This window comes from Myotis yumanensis, unplaced genomic scaffold, assembly GCF_028538775.1.
Source record: "Myotis yumanensis isolate MYYU_CA2020_CCGP unplaced genomic scaffold, mMyoYum1.0.hap1 SCAF_13, whole genome shotgun sequence".
Taxonomy (NCBI): domain Eukaryota; kingdom Metazoa; phylum Chordata; class Mammalia; order Chiroptera; family Vespertilionidae; genus Myotis; species Myotis yumanensis.
In genome coordinates, this window is record NW_027223764.1 from 24435284 (window position 1) to 24450039 (window position 14756).

The window sequence follows — 14756 nt, forward strand, 5'->3', positions numbered from 1 at the left end:
GCAAAGTTCTTAGTAACTGGTGTTCGTGGTGGTGAAGTTCATGCTGATTGTTATTTTTACTAGGGATCCATATAAAAAATAACACGCAAAATTATGTGTTTAAGCACTCAGGACGCTTTGTTTTTGAAAGGTAGCCAAGAACATTTTGAAGGTTGTTATACTTAATGTGTTCTCAGGTATTAAGAGAAAAGATCTTTTAATTAAATTTTTCCTTCAAAAACATGGCCAAGTAAAATGGAATTTTTCTAATTTAGCACCCCCCCCCCCCCATACCTTCCTGTTCCTCTTTACCCCAGGGAAGTGCATTGGTCGGTCCAGGCTTGTCCAAAAATCCCTCACTATTCTACCTTCCTCCCCAGCCCGTTTGGCACCAGTGGGAAAGCAAGCACTTTTCTGCCATCTATTCTGCCTGTGACCCAGGGTTGTGATGGTGACAGTGCTGAGTTCCTCCTGCTACTCCCAGAGCCCATATTGCCCCCGTCAGACTGGCTCTGCGTTGAGGGCCTCTTGTCGCTCACCACGTCTCCAAAGCCCCCGCATGCTCATCAGGCATTTGGGAAACAAGGTCACCACTCCTGAAATATGAGGAGTTTTATAATCCTGTTATCTTTCTCTCTGGCTCAGAGGGGAGGGAGTTTATGAATTTTTGGCCAAGATTTTTTTATACCTTTCAAACTAATAGGATATCCTTCCATCATAGTGACAGTTTGAGGAACTTGATTTATAGGTGCAATAGGCTTTTATTTAAAGAATGTATTCACATCAGCAAATAATACCACATCTGATCATTCTCTCTCCTGCTGGGAATGGCTAATGATATATGAAAGCAAATGTTCAGTCACTTTGTTTATAGTAATATTCAGCCTGTCATTCAAAAAACTTTGTTTTTCTTTAGTATCTGGATGCCTGCCCTTTACTCACCAAATGCTTGCAAATGCAAAGTAGAAAGTATATGTCATTAACTTGAACTCTAATTTTGTAATGAGACATATGCAAAATTCAATTTTACATAGCACATAAATAACTGAAAATGCAGCAAAAGAAAAATTGACACTTTCATGATATCCTAATTTACAAAGCATCCTTACATATATTATCTCATAACCTACATTTCTATAAGATAATCAGGACACATGTTTTCTTCATTTTACAGAGAAAAGAGCCAAGTCAGTGTTCAAGTTCATGGTTTCACCAGTTACTAGGTGACCTTGAATAGGTCTCTGCAAGTGCTTTCCCCATAAAACAGCATTTAAATAGTGCCTACCTCCCGGGTGTGTGTGATCATGAAATGAGTTAATGCGCATAAGGTCCATCAGCTGTTATTACCACACACAGTAAATGCTGGACTTAGACCCAAATCCAGTCCTTCTGACTCCTAGTCCAGAACTCTTTTCATAGTACCATGTGGAATTTGCCTCTTAGTAAATCATTGATTTAATTTCTATCTCACATTGACCTTGTTATTCTTGAAGGGATCTTTTTCTACTTTGTTTCCTTTGACCTTACATTTCTGAAGATCAAGAGGGAAATGTGTTTGAAGGAGTCTTCCTTCCCGTTTTTGTTTTTGTTTCAATCCTCTGGTTTCTATTGTCCTGTTGGTTTACTTGACCTAGAGGTATCTACCAGAAGGTGTTTTAGTTGGTGAAAGTATCATAAAGCTGTTTTCATGGGTGACTTGGGGTGTTTCTGGTGTATTTTGTTTTGGTTGGAAGGCCTTTTCATCTGATGCCCAAGTTGAAACCAATGCAGGATTTGATGTGGGAGATTGTAGAGGGCGGGCAGTGATGTGCAGGAAAGGTGCAGTCAGCCTGGTGGCCTTCCAGAAGCAAGGAGCTGGAGACCGCCCCAGCTCACTGATCGCACCCATCCCCAAGCTCACCGCGTGTGCCCCAGGCCATTTTTAAAAATCCTCACCTTGCCGGAACCGGTTTGGCTCAGTGGATAGAGCATCGGCCTGCAGACTGAAGGGTCCCAGGTTCGATTCCGGTCAAGGGCATGTACCTGGGTTGCGGGCACATCCCCAGTGGGAGATGTGCAGGAGGCAGCTGATCGATGTTTCTCTCTCATCGATGTTTCTGGCTCTCTATCTCTCTCCCTTCCTCTCTGTGAAAAATCAATAAAATATATTAAAAAAAAAAATCCTCACCTGAGGATATTTTTCTGTTGCTTTTCAAAGAGAGTAGAAGAGAGGGAGGGAAAGAGAGAGAGAGGGGGAGAGAGAGAGAGAGAGAGAACATCAATATGAGAGACACATCGACTTTTTGCCTCCCGCACACACCACGACTAGGGCTGGGGAGTGAACCAGCAACCGATGTACATGCCCTTGATCGGGAATCAAACCCACGACCCTTCAGTGTGCAGGCCGATACTCTAACCATTGAGAAACACTGGCCAGGGCCCCAGGCCTTTTTGATGTGCCTGTGCATCGTGTACACAGACAGGGTTCTTTCAAGGACAAGATACCCAGCGTGCCCCTTAGGACCTCTGTGGAAGGAAGATCACTTTTAACCCGGTGAAGCAGGAGGTTTGAGAGCACATGCCAATACCTCCGCATGGTGATTTTTGCATTTTCTAACTCACTCATCTCTAATATTCTCTTTGGCAAGTGGAATTAATGTTTTCACATTAAATGAAAATACTGAATTTTTAACAGATTCCCTGGGGCTCGGTGCTCGTTTGATACTATTTCTGGAAGAGAAATGACATGAAGAAATGATGTATTATCTTTTCTAGTTGCACAGTTAGGTTTTATTTTTCTTGCCTGGCCACCTGCTGAATCCTCTGACCCATCTAGCCTGGGAGCAAAGCCCAGAAAACAGCTCTGGATCCTACCACATAGGCAGCCTCCCTCTGGCATCCACATACCGGCTCCTGTAGGCTTGGTGTCCCCCTTGTTTGTTGGCTACTACTTGTTGCAGTGGTCACTCTTGGTGTGCTGGGTAGTACTTGATCTCTTTCCTGTTATGTTTACTTGGATGTTCTGTATAGTAGATGAGGAGTTTGGAAAAAGGATTTTAAAAAGAGCACCCATTATTCATTATCCACTGCCAACGTTGTTACGTGCGGCCCAGGACTCCAGAGAGCTTTGCTTCTAGGCCAGTTAATTAACGTCTTTGATGTATGAGAATCTTCTGAATATGAGGGTTCTTATCTCTTCCACTGCTTCCATCTTCCTGGCACGCAATGCATCAGAGCAGAATTGTGTTGGTGATGGTCTCTTTTGAGGTCAATAGCAGGACCGGGAGTGGAGGCGACAGCTGAGAGACTTAGCCAAGCTAGAGGGGTTGTAGAGAGGTTGAATGGTTGAATGCTCAGGCTTAGACTAGCTCATGATGGGCCCTTGCTCAGCTGTCATTCGTGCCAGTGTGGCAGCAAGTGTCAGAGTTGGCCCCTTGAACATCTGTTGTCCTCTTTGAAGTCTCTGCTGATTCTCCCAAGTCAGAACCCTTACTCCTCTGAGGTCCCAGGGCACCTTCTGTCTCCACTCATCTCCCTCAGCTTTGTCACTAGTAGTTCACTGTCTACATGTCTGTTTCTTCTACTGAAGAAGTCTCTTGACCGCAGAGACCTACGCTCAGCTATCTCAGTTTTATCATAATTTATAGGTTGTGTCCCACTTGTCAAGTTGCTCAGTCCATCTTGCTGAACTGAACTGAGCTAGCTGGCTATGTCCAGGGAAACCCTGCCGTAGTGTCCTGTTTATAGATCACGTGCTCCGTCATGAGACAGGAGAGTATCCTTGGCGAAACAGAGCGTCATCAGAAGTAACACACTGGCCTATTGTGTGGTTTTGGTTTTTGGACAAGTTTTGTTGAGATATAATTCACACACCCTATAGTGCCTCCATTTAAAATGTATAGGTCAGTGGTTTTCAGTATGTTCACAGATACCATCACTACAATTAATTTTTTAAAGCTTTCATCATCCCAAAAAGAAACCCTGTACCGATTCCCTCCAGCCCCGAAGCCCTAGGCCACCACTAATCTATTTCTTGTCTCTATAGATTTGCCTCTTATGGACATTCCATGCACATGGAATCATACAATATGTGGTATCGTGTGCCTGGCTTTTTCCCCTCAGTGTAATGTTTTCAAGGTGCGGCCATGCTGCTGCACGTATCAACCCTAAGGCAAGGTGGTGTGTATGGAGCACCTAATACAATGCCTGGCAAGCGAGGGTCTCAGTAACTGTGACTTCCCTGTGTCCCACTTCAAGTTCTTAGCTTTTAGTAAGAATTGGCCAAAGTAAAGCAATAGATAGTGTTGTAAGTGGGATTCTGAGTTCAGTGTACTGATTCCTCCCCCCACCCTTTGTTTTTGTTCTCCCCAAGGCTATGCCTTTCTGCTGTTCCAGGAGGAGAGCTCAGTGCAAGCTCTGATCGATGCCTGCCTGGAGGAAGACGGGAAACTGTACCTGTGCGTGTCCAGCCCCACCATCAAGGATAAACCGGTATGTAACAGGCAGCCAGCTGTTGCTTTTCTAGAGCACATGTGCCATTGTAATGGGAATGCTGGTAACTGGGATCCTCTTACCCGGGGTGACCTTGCTGTGCAGTGGAGCTGGACTGTCATTGATGGGACGCTAATAACAAATTACTCAGTATTTCATTTTATACCTTTGGGACCGCATGTAAACACATGGGCCCTTGTCTTTCACTTTACAGCTCTTTTAAGCTAATTCCTATTCAGAATCTCTTAATTGAAGTAAATAATGCTCTTAATGGTTTTGGCAGCTGGCTTGTATTATTATTTCAGATCAAGGACGGGGTAATTTTTTTTTAAAGATCATAATTGTCAGTGTTTATGTGCCTTTGAATGCAAGGCATTGTGCTGAGTACCCACAGCTGGCTAAGTCGAGCCTCTGGGCCAGGAGCGTACACTCTACAATGGAGAGTTTGGAACAGGGCAGGGGAGGGGAAGGACAGGGAACATGGACCCAAAACCATAAACAAATGTACACTAGTACAGGGTGTGGTTACTGAACCAAAGAGTATAAGTCCTTGGGTGAGAGGAAGCTGCTTCCTTTCTCCTGGCAGAGTGGGTATGAGTGGAGAAGGGGCAAACCTATGTTCTGAGCAGAAGAAAAGAACTCAGTTAACACGGAAGAAGTAAGGATCTGTGGGAAGGTGGGGGCGGGGGGTGAGTTTGTATGTCGAGACTTGGTGCTAGGAGAGGGAAATAGAGTACAAATAGTGATGTGGTCCAAGGCATGGATCTTCCTTGGGGCCTTAGCACCCCCTGTAAGACTTACACCAGAAGAGGGGGCCTCGCTTGGCAACTAGATGCACTCAGAAATGTGCATGGGGAAACAGTTGTGGTTGGACATAAAAGTTAGAGTCTTGTCTCTAACATTTAAATATCTTCTTGGCTGTGAATAAACTCCCCTAATTCTTGCTGAATCTTGGTTTCCTCATCTGTACAATGGGAAGAATAATGGTCCCTCTCTGGGATGTCAAGAGGCTCAGATAAGAGGGAAATGATCGTGAAAACATCTGGCGAGGTCAGGTACTTGTGTAACTGGATGTGCTGTTAGTCTAGCGTAGTGCTTTTGGATTCAGAAGAGTGAGGATAGAGCTTATCTGCATGGGAGCATCTGTTGAAAAGAGTGGTGACATCTAGGACAGGGTCTACAGTTGGTTGCACAAGAATGATGCTGGACTTGGCCACCTCTAGGAGGGAGGCTGCAGTATGTAAAGCAGAAGAGGGGGTTAGTAAAGAATGGAGATGTTGAGCATAGTAGAATAATTGATGCAGAAGGAGAAGTCAGGATTTTAATACATGTGAAGTGCTACTGTAATTTTCAAATTCTGGGGCCATTAAACATTTTTTATAATAACAATTAGCAGTATTAGATAAGGTAGCATATGAGGCAGGGGGAGAGGAATAAAGAAACAGTATGTGGGGAAAAGGAGTAGGAAACCTTTGTTAACTTTGGTCTTAATTTAAACAGTGTGGAGAGGCCTGGTGTTATGAGGGAGACATGGGGACTGACTACCAGGGGAGCGTGCAGGGTTTCATCTGAGTGAAAAGCAAGAAAGCTGAAATAACTTCTCTCAGTCTCTGTGGAATAGTGTGAGATCAGGAAGACTGAACCCAATTGGTCAGGGTCAGATGTCTGGCAGGTAAACAGCCAACCTCCAGAGATCATCTGCCACTTCACATCAGTGGAAGGGGAGTGGGGTGAGCTAGAAAGGGCTGAGGTGGGATCGATTGGTCATACACTCTAGGAGGCGATTAGAAATATATTTATTTATATATAAAAAGGCAGAAAGGCAGAGGTACACATTAAGAGAGTTATGCCCATAGTAGACTAAGAAGCAGTTGGATTGAGGGGAGGAAACTAGAGATGAGCTGATGGGTCTTGTATACCTCGGATGGCTCATCACTGGCTCTCTGGGAGGATAATATTCCTTGTGGGGCAAGCCTCACCAGGACTGGGCATCTCTTGAGAGGGGAATGAGCAGTGGTGGTTGCAGATGGAGGTGGTATGGAGGCAACACCATTACTGTTGAGTGTTTTCACTCCAAACACGTGTTACCTTTGGCTTGAGGGACTTCTGAAAATAATTAGTGTAATTATCTGTCTTGGAAATGTTTATGGAGTTACTAACTTTCCTTGTTTGTGTTTTCTACAAATTTTTGCCTTATTGCAGTTTTCACTTTCTGAGCTCAAGTGAAGCAGTTTATTGGAGCTCAGTGAATTCTGAATGGTGGCTGCCGATCACATATTTCTTTGACCCAAGCACACTCAGAGTTTCCAGCATAAACAATTTGAATAAAATTTAGGCTGGGGAACAAAGAAATCCCCAAACACCTGTAATTCGAAGGAGCTGGATCCCATTTTGGGTTCCAACTCTTTTGGCTCCATTTTTTAACCCTTCTCTTCCTGTGCCTCAGCTCTACCTCTCTCCCTCCTGGCCTCGTTTAGCCACACTTCCCTCCCAGGTTTCGACACCTCCCACCTCACTTTGGATGCTCCCACAGAAAGTGAGAGCCGGGGCGAACCTTTGGGAGTAAATGAGGACCTTGGCAGTAGCTCAAAGTAAAGTCAGCATTTGGAGCTCATTTGCCAAACTCTCTGAGCTATGGCTCTTTCTACTTTTTCTGCTTCTTAGCTTGGCTACCTTTCAGTATCCCAGTGCCCTCATTCTGCTGTTTAGTTCTCTCCAATCCTCCCTGGATTTCTCCTTGGAACTATACCATGTTCCAAAATGACCTCACAGATTTTCTATCCTTTGTCCTTCCCCTAACCTCCCTCCCCAGCCCCCACCTCCACCCCGCATCCTCCTGCATCAGACCCCGTTCCCTTTGTGTGGATTAGGTTAATCAAGATTCTTTTCCTAGTACAGAGCCTGATAGCGAGGTTCCCTCTGACTTGAACCTTCTAAGATCATGTTTGTTTTTAACTCAAACGAATCCCTAATTAGTGGATTTCAGGTAGTGTTCGTGTTTTTGGTCTGATTACCTTTCATTAAATGGCTCCACTCAGACTGCTCTGTGAGCTGGACTGATCCTGAAAGGTGGCGGAAGAAACTTCATTCGTGGCTGGATTGTTTGACTCCTCAGGCCCAAAGAATGGGTAGTCAAATCGGCAAGAGCAGGAACTATGACAAAATTCCTAGATATATGATTTTTCCTCCTCCAGCAAGATCAGTTCCATAGCTCAATGTCCCAGACATCCCAGAGGACGGCTCTGTCCTCGTTCAGGCCTGCGGTGAAGTGGGCAGACACTGTGACCGTGGTCCCTCTTGTTAAGGTGACACTACTTTTTGAATGTATGAATAGATTGAACCTGAAAGTTCAGGACAGCAATCTGATAGAGCAGGAAACCTGGGAGGGTCTAACAGAGATAGGGGCTGAAAAAGAGAAACTTGAAAAGGAGGCGAGGAAGGAGAGGTTTATGCTTCTTACCTTCTAGCACACTTTGGCCAGGGATGTGGGATAGTAAACACCTTGAAAGGCATATCAGAGAAGTTTCCTGCTTCCTTCTCCTTGAAGTTTAAAGCACAATCACAATGGTAAATATCCTGAAATATGACTGACTGATTTGCTATATAGTATTTAAAAACTGTCTTACCAGACAGTGTGCTTACATCAAGTAATTTCTTTAGGTTATTGCTCAGGTAACATGGTCATCCACTTAAAACTTGAAAGCAAAAATTGAAAAAAAAAATGTTAGGAGCAAGGAAGCTGGAAATAGAGGCTGGCTTAATTCTTTAATTTTTGCTTCTATCCAATCTGATTATCATTCTGGTCTCTCTTGCCCCCATCCATATATGAATGAGATCGCTAGCACTTTCTATCCCTCCTCTGTAGTTACAAAAGCAGTCCAGATCCTTTTGCCTGGGATTTAACACCTTCCCAGTCGGACTTCACATTTTTTTCCAAACTTACCTTTTTCTGCTTTCCTTCTAAACCCCATATTCAAATAACTAAGATATTTCTGTTCCCATCCTAATTTCTAATTCTTGTCTTTATTTGAAGACCCCTCTCAAATGCTTTCTGTTCCCTGAAGCCTTCTCTGGTCACTGCACCATCTACAGCAAACTGTACCTGCTGCTCGAGCTGTCGCCAGCCCACGGGCAGCCATCTTTCTACAACGGTTTGCCTGCCTTCCTTCAAACCACCTTTGAGTGTGGATTGTGGGCAAGGCCTTCGTACTGGTTATTATGAATCAGAACTTATTCTGAATCAGGCATAAAACCCTGTGTCAAAAACGTAATAGTGTCATGGGTAGATAAAACAAGTATTTAAATACACACTAATATGGAGCCTGATGCATAAAAGGTTCTTAAATATTTGTCAAACTAAGGAAAATAAATACAATGAGGATAAGATATAAAGTAAGGACTTTGGAGAGTTTATATATGCCTGGAGTGATAAAAGAAAGCTTCTTGAATGAAGTGTCATTTGAACTAGGCCTTGAAGGATTAAGAGAGTTTGGAGATTGGCCAGGAGAGGGGTGGAGGGGTGAGTAAACAGACATTTTCGAGAAATCCAACAGTATGAACACAGAAATGAGAAATTGTGTGGGATGAATGGCGAACATTTAGGCTGGTTAGATGGGGCACAAAAGTATGACAGGAGTAGAGGAAGATGAAATTGGGAGAAGTAGAAAGGGGCTAAGTTATAGGGCATCCTGACTGATGGCCTCAGTCCTTGCATTTGTGGAATATTTACTCAAACTCTTTCATTCTCCGTCTACGACCTTCTAAAATGACAACTGTGTTTTTATCTTGGCTCAATCAAATCTGGTTTTGTTATATCCCCCCTTGGAAATCTTTAGCATTTCTGATCTTCTTTGTTTGTTTGTTTTTTGAATCCTTGGTCTAAATTTGTGGTTTGGGCACTTTCCATCATAGGAATTTCTCCAAAGGAGGATTCCTCCTCTAAAATGAGAGCAGTACTTCCTCTTCATAATAAATCCTATTTCCCCCCCTGAATCTCTGATTTTGATATGGGTCCAGAGTTCCTTAGTGCTTGCTTGAGTCTTTGGAAACTGTTATTATTTATTTTTTCGAAGCTGTTATTGAGGTCTAAAAGATGCTGCAGTTCCAGTGTACTAAGCAGTACCTAGTGGACAAAAAACAGCCAGTCCGTCCCCTAAGGCAGTGGTCGCCAACCTTGGTGACTGCTGCCCTAAGGGACCACACTCAGTGTTTCCCAAAGTGCATTCTGAAGAACACTTGTCCCATCAACACTGGTCTCTTGAGAGGAACACTAACAAAAGGTTTGCTCATAATAATAATGGGTGTCATTTATTGAGCATCGACTTTGTGCCTTTTATATCTATTTTTTTTCTTTAATTAAAGGTTCAATAGCCAAAAACATTTGGGAAAAATTGATATAATTCTGACAAGTCTTGCAGTAAGTAAATTGTGTAATATTGTTTAACCCAGCATATTATATACCTGGTTGGGAATTATACTTGTGAAAATTTGTATAGAATTACTGTTCCATGAAACTCATGCAAAGAATAGGCTTCTTCCCAGGAAAAACTTAGGTCACTTGAACTTTTATGTGTACATTCCTCTCAAGAGTCTTAGTGACCAGCATGCCAGTAACAACATCCTTGTCCACGTACCGTGGAGCTGAAAATACACACTGGACAAAATCGTGTGGCTACAGAGCATGATTGCTTGAGTCTGTGAACCCGGAAGATAAAATAGCTGAAGACTGTGCCAGTTTCATTGCGAAGTCATCCTCTTGAACTTTTCTAATGGCTAGGTTTGTTAGGTGTCAGAAGAGTCCATCTGTTCTTTAATGCATTGAAAATGGGTAGAATAAGTTTGGAAAGAAGAGAGAGGTTAATCACTCATAAATAAACGTGCACCGTGACTTGTCCAGGAGACTATGAGCAAGTATGACTGGTGGCCAGTAGCCTGGAGGACAGGGAGCCTTGCAGGCACACGACGTCATTGCAAGGGAAAAAGTGCATAGTATATAGGCTTTGGGTTAGATAAACATGGGTTCCAGTCCTGAGTTGACTTTACTCTTCTGATTCTTCCTTTCCTTATCTCTAAAGTAGGTATAATTTTGACAGCATAATAGTTTTAGTGAGTTTAAGTGTAACCATGTGTGCAGAATGCCTGGCACAATGGTGCAGTGTAGGTGCTCAAAAGTCCTAGTTTCTTCTTTCTTTCAAAAGGGACTCGACTGTCATGCTTACCCTTTCTAAGAGATGTGGAAGCACCAGCAGTAATGATGAGCACTGGGTACCTGGTGGCATCAGGAATTTACACTGATTGGGCCCAAGTCTTGGGACATCTACTGGTGACCAGACATACTGTATTTCCATGCCCACAGAGGGTAGCTTTCAGTGTAGTGAGGGGAGTGATCTGGGAGATAGGAGGGCAGCTGCTGGACACCCATGTCTGTCCCTCAGGAAAGCCTTTGTTCATTCACTGTGGAGCACTGAGCACTCACTAAGAGTTGGTCATTGTGCTGGGCAATTGGGAAGCATGCAGAGATATGGGCTCAGCCCTAGAGGCCAATGGAGGAAGATAGGTGAATAGTAAGTGAAGTAAGGAGTCACAGGTGCAATGATAGAAGTTTTGTAGGAGGAGTTGGGCTGGGGAAGGCAGGGACAGGGACTCAAAGGGCAACGTGGTCAGATGTTCCCGCAGGAGTCAGGAAAGCCTTTAGACTTTAGAGGAAAGGCATTCCCTTGAGTCTTTCGCTTAGAGGTACAGTTATTAATCATGGCATTTAATTAAGAATGGGTTTATTAAGTCAAGCATAAAGCAAGGATATGCATAGCCGTTTTGGGGGCACAGTTTATGCGTGCTCTCTTTTTGCATTGGGCGCCCTTATGAAACGGTGTACAGAGTGCTGCCTGAATTGTTCAACAGTGACTGGAGGTCCTAGAGGGGCTGTAAGCCGGTGGTTTCCATGCATCCGGTAGGCTGTGCAGCTTGGTGCAGCTGGCAGGGCTTCCCTTTTTGTTCTTGGACTGTTTCTGACCTTGACGGTGGACCAGGAACATTCTGGGACGGCATGAGAGAATTCCCAGAGTTACTCCTGGCTCCCTGTCTAGGGAGAGACCTGGCTGTGACGAGGCTTTGTGGGACCTTGATCTGCAGTCATGCACCACCTAATGACGTTTTGGTCAACAACAGACCACATATACAGCAGCAATCCCATAAAATTATCATGGAGCTGAAAATTCTTATCCATCATAACATCATAGCCCAACGCATTACTAACCTCTTTGTGGGGATGCTGGTGTAAACAAACTACTGTGCTGCCAGCCCGATATAAAAGTATAGCACATACAATTACAGCAGGAGGCTGTACCATCGAGGTTTGTGTAAGTACACTCTATGATGTTCACACGACGACGAAATGGCCTCACAACACATTGCTCAGAACATGCCCCTGTCATTGAGCAACGCATGACTGTACTTTTATCTAAGGAAACGGAGGAATGGCCTGAGTGTAAGACTCATGGCTTTATGCTTTAAGGCCCGATGGCGTTCTGACTGGAGGCCCCAGAGCTGCCCAGGGCACATAATCTTGTCGAGGCCAGTGACTCTGATCAGCTCTCAGGTTCCTTCCTGGCCGCATCCCCCAGGAGATACAGGGAAGGCCTCTCCTTCTCTTCTCCGTTGGTTGGAGGGCAGCACTTGGGGAATAATAGGCAGCATCTAAACTCCTGGAAACTGGCTGACCTTTTTGTTAGGGAGCCATGTGGCACACATTAGGTTGAAATGAGATATCAAATATGAATGTACTTTGAAGAGTCCAAACCACAGTTATTGCTGTGTGGCTGCTAGTTTTGGTGGTCGTGTTAACAAAACAACCCGTTATGCGGTGGAGGGAGAAAGATGCCTCACAAACCGCACTCCAGTTTATTTGTGGGGCACTCCAGTCATCCTGTGAGGCCTCTGGTGCTTAAAATAGGATTGCTGACAACTGGAGTGGGTCTGAGTTCATTACCACTACACTGAGCCGTTGCAGCTGTATGTCAGCGGACCTGGGTTTAGCTGACTCATCCTGGTTGTCAGAAGAGCCGGGATGCTGAGGCTTGCTGGGGAGAGCAATCCTGACAGTTCTGCAGTATTGTTTTTCTGACTCACGTAGATTGAAAGGATTGTAGGATTAGGCAGCCGAAAAATGGAGACTTTTTCCTGAAGAGCTTGAGCAGGAGTTTGAAGGGTATTGAAAAAAGGACAAAGGGAACCGGGAGTGGGGTCGTAGCCCTGTGCTTTATGGGAAACAACACAGGGCAGCGAGGCTGTTTGGGGGTTGGGCAGTTTCCCCGAGCCAGCCACGGGATTGCACTGTGGACTCTGAACAGTATGGTTGCTTTTTGAAGTGGCCTTGCGATGAGCAGATGAAAAGGAGGCACTGAGCATAGGATGTTCATGTGACTGCTGTTTTTAGTCTAAGGAGATGGCCAGACAAGGATGTAAGATAGGGCAAGACATTCAAAATGAGCTCAAGAGAACATTATTTATTGGTAGATGAATATCTAAATTCTAAATAGTGGTCTAAACTGAGAGAATTCTAGAGCTATAGGGAGGCTTAGTCATGTTCGGAAACTTGTAGCCCTAAGGTTTGTATTAAAAAGTATTCTTGCCGAAACCGGTTTGGCTCAGTGGATAGAGCGTTGGCCTGTGGACTGAGGGGTCCCAGGTTCGATTCCGGTCAAGGGCATGTACCTTAGTTGCGGGCACATTCCCAGTGGGAGATGTGCAGGAGGCAGCTGATCGATGTTTCTCTCTCATCGATGTTTCTGGCTCTCTATCTCTCTCCCTTCCTCTCTGTAAAAAATCAATAAAATATATTTTAAAAAATAAATAAATAAAAAATAAAAAGTATTCTTACTGCCCTGGCCGGGTGGCTCAGTTGGCTAGAACTTCATCCTGTACACCAAAAGGTTTTGGGTTCGATGCCTGGTCAGGACACATAGCTAGCTTGTGGGTTTGACAGGAGGCAACCAACTGATGTTTCTGTCTCTCTCTAAAAAATCAATTAAAAAAATTTCCTCGGGTGAGGCTTAAAAAATAATAATAAAATAAAAACCAAAGACTGGTCTTTCTAAAACTCATATCCTGTTATTAAAGTTAACAATAAAATGCATTTTGTATTTAATTATAACATAAAGACTTTTGGAATCTTCAATAAAGTTTTCTTTTGGGGAAATGATGTTATGCTTTTTGTCAAAATAAGTGACCCATATTGCATTTCTTACTTTTTTTCTCTGCCTAAGATTAGCACGTGGCCTAATCTTACCCCTATGAATAATGACTTTTAGTTGCATAACTAGGATGAAACTTTAGTTTCTATATAGAACGATAGTTAGGTATTTTATTCTATTAGGTATTTTTCTAGAAAAAATAGCCAAACTGATTTGGTAACATCTCTTTTGTGTAGTTTAGTCAGAAAACCCTCAATTCTTTGAACAGCTATCTATTATTCAAGTTTATTGTACATGCTTTAAAAAAACCTAAAGGAAAGCCGTTTTGTATGGTCTCTCCGAAGTGCTTATGGAACACAGCTTTCCGTTGTGAGCTGTGTGGTAACAGCCTTTCCAGCCACAGCATAGACTGGCCTGCAGATCGTTGCGTTTAGCCTACACAGTGATTTGAACATTTGAATTAGTTCCCAACATTTTAAAATCTTGAAGTTTCACATAAAAATCTAGCTACTCTTGACAAATGGGGAAGTCTGACAGCACATTTGCAAATTATAACTACTTGCTGGAGCTGAGAAGTGCCTGCTTTCTTTAAAAGGAGTGATTTTTTTTAAAAATGAAAAGAAATTTTTTAAAGGGAGTGATTTTTCCAGTGTGTCACTGACTTCCTACATTGCCTGGCGGCTTGACACAGTTATGCTACCTGCGAGGCCCTGCAGACACTGGTTTTGTGTAACCCCTGCTGTAAGGGCATGGCACGCCGAGGAGCTGGTGGGTGGTGCATCTTCCCAGAGTCCCCTTTATAAGCAGGTTTCTCCAGGAAGGAGAATCCGTTTTAGAATCAGTGTCAGCTCATTTATGAGAAACTTCACCATTTCTAGTGACATCCGTATGTTTGTCCTCTGAATGTTGAGGCTTTTCTTGCCCAGAGTATAGCCTGCAATAGCCTATTTGACCCCCCCCCCCCCACGCCCCATCCCCCCCGCCACACACACACACACACCTACCTGATTATGTAAAACTTGTGTTGCGGTGTTAAATGTATATTGAATTAGGACAGAATTCTAATTTTATCCATTCTCAAAACTAATTATTAAGGAAGCGAAGGTTATGAAAAAG

General features: G+C 43.7%; 1 protein-coding gene across 8 annotated transcripts in view; it reads left to right on the forward strand.

Annotated features, from left to right (window-relative positions):
- CPEB3 (cytoplasmic polyadenylation element binding protein 3) overlaps positions 1-14756 on the forward strand; it is a 179111-nt gene that overhangs the window by 128518 nt on the left and 35837 nt on the right. For all 8 annotated transcript variants that reach the window (XM_070432705.1, XM_070432708.1, XM_070432703.1 and 5 more), the window contains one exon: positions 4331-4449. In XM_070432705.1, coding sequence (XP_070288806.1) covers positions 4331-4449 — 119 coding nt within the window. The remainder of the gene's footprint in view (positions 1-4330; positions 4450-14756) is intronic.